Source organism: Cynocephalus volans, chromosome 6, assembly GCF_027409185.1.
Source record: "Cynocephalus volans isolate mCynVol1 chromosome 6, mCynVol1.pri, whole genome shotgun sequence".
Lineage (NCBI taxonomy): Eukaryota > Metazoa > Chordata > Mammalia > Dermoptera > Cynocephalidae > Cynocephalus > Cynocephalus volans.
In genome coordinates this window covers 50,262,194-50,271,243 of record NC_084465.1, presented here as the reverse complement: position 1 = coordinate 50,271,243, position 9,050 = coordinate 50,262,194, and the positions used below count along the sequence as shown (strand labels likewise).

The 9,050-nt window shown below is 44.5% G+C and overlaps 1 protein-coding gene across 1 annotated transcript in view; it reads left to right on the top strand.

The window, feature by feature from the left end:
* The first annotated feature begins 6,841 nt into the window (after positions 1-6,841).
* LHFPL3 (LHFPL tetraspan subfamily member 3) overlaps positions 6,842-9,050 on the top strand; it is a 450,341-nt gene continuing 448,132 nt past the window's right edge. The window contains exon 1 of the mRNA XM_063101039.1: positions 6,842-7,268. Within this exon, the coding sequence (XP_062957109.1) occupies positions 6,842-7,268 (427 nt within the window). The remainder of the gene's footprint in view (positions 7,269-9,050) is intronic.

Below are 9,050 nucleotides of genomic sequence, written 5' to 3'. Positions count from 1 at the left end.
TTTTGTTGTTGAAAATTGAACATTTTAGATAAGTGATAGCAAATCCAGATTCCAATTTTCCCTCTTGAGGCATTTTTTTTTCAGTAACATGCCTGGACTTAATCTGTAGAGTCTGCCTCCCTCATGATGTGTGACTGCTGATGTCTATGCTCAATTTTTTAAAAAAATTATTATTTTGAAATTCATTTTTGTAGCCTGGTTTCCTAGAGGTTCCCCTGAATCTGCATAACTTATTGGGTCAGGCAATGATTTGGGCAGAAGCTGTGCTCAAATACATAAAAACTGTAAGTCTTCCATTTTCTGATAATGGATTCAGGCATTTCTCAAGTCTTCCTCAACTTTTACTTTCCACCATCAAATCCTCTCATCTTTCCTGAATGTGCATGTCATTTCTCAGTTGACCAGGGATGTGTGAAGGCTGATCTAGCTTTCATATGGTTCTCTTATTTCCAGGCTATCACCATTAAATTTCTGACTGGTTCACTGCTTGGCCTGACTGGGACCTCAGGCTAGCAGAGCTGTAGGTTTCCCATACTGATTTCCTACCAAGCTTGTTGTTTTCAGTGATAATGATTTTTGGCATGGATTTTTGTCCTGTACTGCGGATCAAGTCTTCCCCTTCTGGTAGAAGCTTGTGGTTTTTACTACTGGTCCTGCCCTACTAAAACTAACATGCTGATTGAGCTGAAGGTAAAAAGAGAGGGAGGCATCCCAGGGAAGTCACCATAGAATTCCCACTTTCCTTATCCTATAGTGGTTCTTCATGAATAAATACCTCCCAATTTGTTGTTTGCCTTTGGTCAACATTCAGAGCCTTGAAATGTTTTGTTGGGTTTTTTTTTTTTTTTTTTGGACAATTTTATTGTTTTACCTGTTTTGGGGGAGAAGATGCACTGACTTCTTCATGCGTATGTGACCAAAAGTCAGTTAAGATGTTTTATGCTTTTATATTTATTTTGTATGTTTAAGTAATATTGCAATGATAATTTTGTAAGTTATCGTTGTAGGTCCAGTAGGGCTTTTTTTTTTTCTTTGAAAGTATACATATTCAAGTTTGGAAAACACTGTAAGTTAGTCCTAAGAATTCTTAAGGTAACATATTTTTTTCTTCACTTTAAAACTAAATGCCATTTTTAAATAATATGTACTTTAGTAGGCAGAATTATATACCATGTCTGAAATATTATAAAGTGAAGAAATTAATTATAAACTTAGCTTTTCATTAGCCTTTTTTTTTTTCAGTGTGTAAATTTTTCATTTAAAAAAAACCAGAAGAATGTATTCTTCAATGAAAAAGTGAGTGGGATAAAATGGTTATTAAAAATGAAATAGTCTATAGCCTTTAAGTAAAAATTACATTTGCATACATAGTCTTTCCAGGAAACACTTGGAAAGTATGTTGGTGTTAAAGTTTTATCAGAGGGGAGGGTGAAGATAATAGATTTTATTAAAGTTCTTGATTTTTCACTCAGTTGTTTTCTGTAAGAGGATTATACATGCCTGTTATAAGTAGACTTTTGTCTACTTCCTAGGATATACTTTGGCCAATGGAATATGATATAACATGCTGTATACTATATTTGAGCAGAAGTTTTAGGTATAGTTTTGTAATTTGCCAGAGCCTCTTATACTTCTGACCTCTGTCATAAAATGGCATGTCCCAAATAGGGGCTGCTCTTTCTTCTTGGACCTCAGAATGAGAAGACAAGATCTGTAGTCAGGTCCATTGTCTGGACTGGGACCATAGCCAACCAGCAACTATTATGTGGTGTGGATTAGAGGTGATTGTGGTTAGAAGCCACTGAGAGTTTAGGTTTCTTCTACAATGAAAGCTGACTAATAAGGGCATAAAAATGCACCTCTACGATATAAGGCACTGAATTATCTAAGATTAATATTTTGTGTTACTATGGCAGTAAAAGAAAGCATCTGGATAGGTTTTCTTCACATTTAGAGGGATATTTGAAATTCTAAAACTTAAAACATAGATATGTGGCTTGGCGATGTTCTCAAAAAGGCTGAACCTGAGGTTTGAGAGCCAAGTGATTGCCAACTAGGAGAGAAAAGCTTTATGAATAAAGATGCCTTTAGCCCAGAATCTAAGTATTGGTTTCAAATATGCACCCCTAATTGAAAGTACAAGGGTAGATGTTCCAAACTGAAGGTGCTGATTTTCAATCAAGCTGCACCTTGAGTGGGAAACTCCATGAAGCATGTTGAGAATGAATAGAAAATAGAATTTTTTTTAAGATCAGAAAAATCAACTAGTGCTAGATTAAAAGAGGATAGAACCTGTATACTGAACTTTAAACTCTAATGTAATATTTCTCCATGACGGGCTTTTTTAAAAAAAATCACACTTCAGGCGATGATCATGCTTCTATAGCATTTTATTTAATAGAAGTCACTCACTATCTTCAGGCAGAATTGTTCTGAAATCATCCAAAGCTTAAAAAGATTGAAAGTGAGACGGTTCTTTTAGCCTAGGCTGTGGAGATGTTCAGACTTATGAGAAAACAACTTATATTCTTAACCAAATTCTCGGAAAATGAAAAAAAAAAAAAACTCATAAAAGAGGTGACTTACACAGAACCCAATTCAAAATAGAGGAGAAAAGGAAGGAAGAATGATTGATATTCCTGTTTCCCATTTCTCTCCCTGTTTGGAGTTCTACATCTCATTGCAAAACAGTATAGACCAAGATGCAATGAATTCAGGGTCCTGTGATCAACTTGATCTTGATTTGCAGAAGTGTTGAGACAATCTATCTGATGGCCACTGCTAACCCTGTGATTGATTAAATAAGAGGTGGCTCCTGATTTCTGAAAAGTCCCAAAAGAAGACTAAAGGGGGAAAGGAAGCAGAGGGAAACCCATGATAAATGAAAAGAGCTTCATTATTACAATCTTTATATTCTGGAGTGGGGTCTGATACTGACCTTAGCAATAGCCTTAAAAATCAATTAAGTAACAGATTTTAGAAATCATCTCTTTCTCCATTAGCCAAGGTCATAGCAATGACTCATCTGAAAACTCTAAGCATCCATTGTGTTAAAAATTATACCAACGGGATTTCAGAATAGGTTTTCAATTTTAAATAAAACATCTGTTTCACCACATACGATAGCTCTTCTTTTGGTATTGTCTAATTTTTATTGTCCCAAGTACTAGGTTGTACTTCTCTTTTTAAAATGTTTTTCAAAGTCATCTTGGAATAGTCCTTGTAGTACAGAATAAAATTTTACTGCAGAAAGGAACCTCAGAACTCATGTGATGTCCTCTCTCCCTCACCATAATTCTAGAGATATGAGAATGGAGCCAAAAGAGCCTTGGGCTCTTACAGTTAGGCAGAGATGGTGCTGGGTTTGGATCCCAAGTCTCTTACCCTCCAAGGCTCTCACACTCTCCCATACTGTCTCAGATTAATTTGGAATCAAAACATTTAGCTCCTTACCTCACCGAGGGCCTTTTTAGCAGTGTTACATGGCACAAATATTCTCCTTCTGTTGCTTTCTCTTTTATAGACCTAACATTCATTGAGACAGTTTAAGAAAAGAGTGGGTCTCACTACTGACCCTCTGTGGCAGTAACAGAGAAACATTTTTAACAGTGAAGTTTGAGATTTGAGTGTTTAGTGCTTCTAATTCGATGCTGTCGATGACACTGACTTCTACTAGTTATTTAGCACATATGAATCATGTTATAGTTTCAAAATACTTTTCTATCAATAGCAACTTCTTAGTGTGAATCAGGCTAATTTTATTATTTCCTCACCCCCAAAACAGCTTTCTTGGTCCCATCAGGTTTGATGAATGCAATGAGTTGCCCAAATGTTTAGTTGTCTGAATTCCTTATGTCTACATGGGGCAAGACAAAAGTTTTAGATTAAGGGTAGAAACAGTCTTATCTTTGGGATTCCTGGTTTCTAAGGCCAAGATTGAGGGTGGGGAACAGAAGGGCTTGGGACAGGTAAGAGGATAATCTGCATTAATTAGTGGCAAGTCAAGAGTTAGTTTACAGGTATTCTAGTTCATACTTAGTTGTTAGAGACCCTGCTTTATCCTGGAAATCTGCTGTGATGCAGGGCAGGGTGAAGGTGGAGAGAAGAGCCATTGGCAGGGTCCAGTTCATCCCTGACCAAGCCTAACCTCGAGGAACAACTCAAATTCTCAGGGAAAATCCACTGGAGCACTTTAGAAGAGCAATACACCAGCGCTGGCCTATTCGTAGTTGCTGTTGACAGGAGTGGACACCTTAAGTGTGTCCCTTGACATAGTGATTCTGAGCAGGAACCTAGAGGCAATTCCAAACCTGGAATAAGAATAAGGCTCTTCTTGGGCATGACTCAAATAGAAAAGCTCTTTGAATCACAACATTTGAATCTGAGTCACTCACCAGTCTTTTCTTTGTCCTGTAAAGGCAATTTAAGCATTGAGGTCTAGAGCAGGCTTGTTGATTCTCAGCCTTGCCTTCTCAGGAACCTCCCATCTCAGCCACCTCAGGGGAACATTAAGATCTCCTCTACGCATTGATTTTTTTAAAAGACCACTTTATACAAGCAGGTTTGGGGAACTCGAGGACTTAGAAATTACTAGAAATTACTGTCAATTCTTCCTGTAAAGCTATCTCCGGCCCCGCGACACATGGCCTGCCAAGTGGTTCCGTAAATCTGCCTACCCTCACCCATCTTCTTCCTCCTTCCACATTGAAACCCTTCTGACTTACCAGCAACTGGGGGGAGTTAAGACAAATGAAACCTAACAGAAGTCCTGACCGTCCACTGCCACCAATACACTGATGATACATCATCACGAATTATATTTTTAGAGACTTGCAAGGGTTATAGTGGGCTGGCCCACATGTAGGTCATCTTCGTCACGTCCCCCAAAATCCCTCTGCTATTCTGAAGACCTTCTGAGAGTCTGCAACTGCACTTGCTTGAAATTCTTACTCACTTAAACTTATATGTCTCATGCTACTGTTTAACTCTGTTCTGTGTTGATTTTTCAAAGTCCTGCCTGATGAACCTTGAACTGTAATACCCAAACTGTATGCCTATTGGAGAAGCTGAATGCAAGATTCTGACACTCACACTTTTAAATCCTTTCCCAGTTTCAGCAGCAACTTCTTCATTATCTTGTGTGTCTCACATCCCCATAGCCTTTCTCTCCCTCTCCATATCATCTCGAATCTTCAAGGTTATCACATGAAGAGCATAGTTAATCTTCCCTTAGGGTATGACCCCTCTTCAACAGAATAGCCATTTTATAGCCAATTAAGTACAGAATTAGGGGTCCAATTCTATCAGAGTTCTCTTCTTGCTGCTCAGAAAATTCAGTGGTCGTACAGTGAAAAATGGTTTATTACCCAAATCTGCTCCTGCTATTGAGGTTCCGGTTTTATTGCTTTGAGGGGTGAGTTAGATGTTTCTTTCTATCAGAGTCAGAAGGACCCAAAAAAGTAACCAATAGAAATAGAGCTATGCAGTTTGAAAGGTAGGGACTGTTAAAAGAGCAACAGAAAGCTTGGAAAGAGGGAAAAAATAAGCTAAGGAAACAGCAAGAAGTGCAGGTGTACAACAGTAATGCCACATGAAAATGTAAGGAATTATATACGGACAGTTCAGGGGGAATTGCCTTGAAAACAACTCTCTGGTTAACTGGAGCTTTGGGTTGTGGGGGAGGAGGAAATGCCTGGGCAAGTAACAATCACCTGCTGCCGTCCTCTGTGTATCTGTATCGGCAGCGCCCAGCACAGTGCCTGGTCACATAGCAGCTGCCAATGAATATTTGTGTAATAAATGTAACACTGGCCAAACCGCTCAATGTTTTCGAACAAACTATGAAATTCTGTAACAAGGTCACTTCTACACTCAGGCCCCATCTACGGCAGAATTTATGGGAAGACTAACTTGATTTAAAGGAAAGCATGGAGCATCGATTGGCTATGGCTCATTCGGTTGCCTACGGGGGAAAAACGCGAAGAGGAAACAAGCTCAGTTGTGCAGATATGAGACCACCCTTGAGGTCTGTCTTTTACATGGTTGTCTGCCAGGTTCCTGCCCAACTTCTGTCTCCACCTGTCGACCCGAGGCAATCGAGGAGTTAGCCAGGGGCAGTTCCGCGGTGGCGACAGGGAGGTCTCTCGGGGGGCAGCACGTCTCCTCTACCTCGGTGTCTCTCGCTGCACCTGCCACGCTGCCCCTCGCGCCTCTGCAAAGATGCAGAGGTCGAAGCACGTTGCTGTGCGGTGATGAAATGCTCCCAGAATCGGCCTCACCAGCCCGGTCTCTAACACCAACCGGGATCCTGGGGTTGCCTCTAGGATCGCTGTGGGCGCTCCCGCCCCCTCCTTAGTCCCCAGCCCCCAATCCAGGGCCGCTCCCCCGACTGGCGCCTGCCACTTGAGAGGTGTCCCAGGGTGACCGCTGTCTTCTGCGCTCCTGGGCACTGGGCCAGAGGCGGGAAGCGGCGTGGGGGGCGCCCCGGGCTCGCGGGCCACGCTGCTCCACGCAGGGTTTGCCGCCTTCAGCTGCGGCAGCTGCAGCGGCGGCGGCGGCGGCGACGGGCAGAGGGTGGCGACGAGGGCTGGAGCCCGGGCCAGGAGCGAGGGAGGGAGAGAGGGAGGGGGGCCGGGAGGCTGTGCCAGGCGAGCCCGAGGGGTGCTCGGCGCTCCCCCGCCCTCCTTCCGGGAGCGAGGATGCAGACTCTGAAACTGGCGCTGCTGGGCTGAGGCGGAGGCAGGGGAGTTGCCGCGCGCGGCTCCGTGAGTGTCTCCTGCGCGCGGAGAGGCGGGGGCGGCGGCGGAGCAGGAGCAGGAGGAGGAGGCGGCGGAGGGGGAGAATGCCCGGAGCCGCCGCCGCCGCGATGCTCCCGGCTCAGGAGGCTGCCAAGCTGTACCACACCAACTATGTGCGGAACTCGCGGGCCATCGGCGTGCTGTGGGCCATCTTCACCATCTGCTTTGCCATCGTCAACGTGGTGTGCTTCATCCAGCCCTACTGGATCGGCGACGGCGTGGACACCCCGCAAGCCGGCTATTTCGGGCTCTTCCACTACTGCATCGGCAACGGCTTCTCCCGGGAGCTGACCTGCAGGGGCAGCTTCACGGACTTCTCCACGCTGCCCTCGGGCGCCTTCAAAGCCGCCTCCTTCTTCATCGGCCTCTCCATGATGCTCATCATCGCCTGCATCGTTTGCTTTACCCTCTTCTTCTTCTGCAACACGGCCACCGTGTACAAGATCTGTGCCTGGATGCAGCTCACCTCCGGTGAGTGCGCGCTCACCTCCGCGAAGGCGGGGGACCCCGAGGCGTCCGAGCCGGGGAGGGGCCGGAGTGGGAGGGACGGGGGCTATGCGCGCCGCCCTGTGCCGAGCAACTTAATCCGCTCCGGCGTCGTCGGGCTGTGGGGGGCGGGAGCCCTGGGTGGCCGGATCCCCCCCGGGTTCCCCAGACCCGGCACTAGCGCCTCGTCCCGGGGCTTTCATGAACCTCCCCAAGTACTGGGGACGCCACCCAGAGGGACGCGGCGCGCCGCAGACAGGGCGGTTGTCGGGCCGAGTCCGCTCAGAACTAAAGATGCAGGGGACAGGGAAGCGGCAGCCTAGAGAGATGGGTGTGTGTGTGAGTGTGTGTGTGTGCGTGTGTGTGTGTGTGTGTGCGTGCGTGCGTGTGTGTGTGTGTGTGTGTGTGTGTGTGTGCGCGCGCGCCCTGAGGGACTCAGGAGAGACTCACGGCGAGGCTGAAAAGCGGATTTGGAGAGTTGTAGTGGAAGGAAGGAGTAGACAGCCTGCCCTGCCCCTCGCGGGGACGGTTTCTGTCATTGCTTGGGCGGGGAGGGCAGGATGGTGGCTGGAGTAAAATTGTTTCTCTCTGTCCCGGGCAGTTATAAATATTTTATCATCCACCTGGAGATGAATAAATCCTAGTACTGTTTTGGTTTTCACCCTTTTAAGAAAAATGTAGCTTAGAATGTTCCTTAGTAATTCCCCAATGTCAAGTCTTCGGTTTGCGTCCTTGTCAGTGCAGAGGTATTTTCATTTCGTCTTTAAACAGAGAGAGGTCTTCAGGGAATCAGGATTTCTCAAGATCTCATTTTGGGAAGTGGCTTTAGGAAAGTGGGCAGAGAGGGAAATCTGTTTCATTAGCATCTCTGGTCACTCTTTGCCTGTGGATGATAGATTGTTACTAGCTAGAGAATATGAAAGTACTTTTTTCTGAGCATCTTAATTACTTTTAACCCAAAAAGGATGAGGAGGGGGCTGCATTTCCTGGTGGCTTTGAGGTGTCCTGAAACGAAACTGACTCTACTGTACCTCCTCTGACGCCCATTCCTTCTCTGCCAGCCTCCTGGATGACCTCCTTTGTAAAGTCAAGGATCCTTGGATCCTGGACACCTTCCTATTCTAATAATGTTGAGATCCTTTTGGTTTTATGGATGGTCTGATTTGGGAGGAATATTGAATGTCTCAGGCAGCCAAACTTCCTCATTTGTCTTTTGTTTTATGTTATTGTTTTCATTCTTTAAAGATGCTACTTTCAAGATTTTGTCATTTATCCTATTTCTGGGACAGTTTTCTGGGGAGTAGGGATTCAATTCCTGAGTTTACCAGAGTGTTGCAGGTTGATTAAATCCTTAAAGGCACCAGACAATAGGGTTAAGGTTCATGATCTTATATTGCTGGTTTGATATAAGAAAAGATAAGCTTGTGGGAGACTAAACTTGTATGGAAGTATTTGTTTTGCATTAAGTGTGTCTTGGCTGACTTCGATTTGTCACGTACTGTAAAAGTATGTATGTGAAAAGTGAGAAATGAGCACCATTAGAAACCCACTCCCCACACATATCATTATCCTCCTGAAATGTAAGAGCCTTCCTCCTCCTGTCTCTCCACCACCAACCCAGCGTCCTGAAGCACTCCCTCAGCCTGTGTTTTTATATATAATGTTAACTTTTATGGCTATTTCAAGAGTTGAATAACTTCAAGATTTGGAATCAATTCATGTATTATGGTTGTTCTTGACACTTAGCTCTGGTTTGACTTTGAAGAG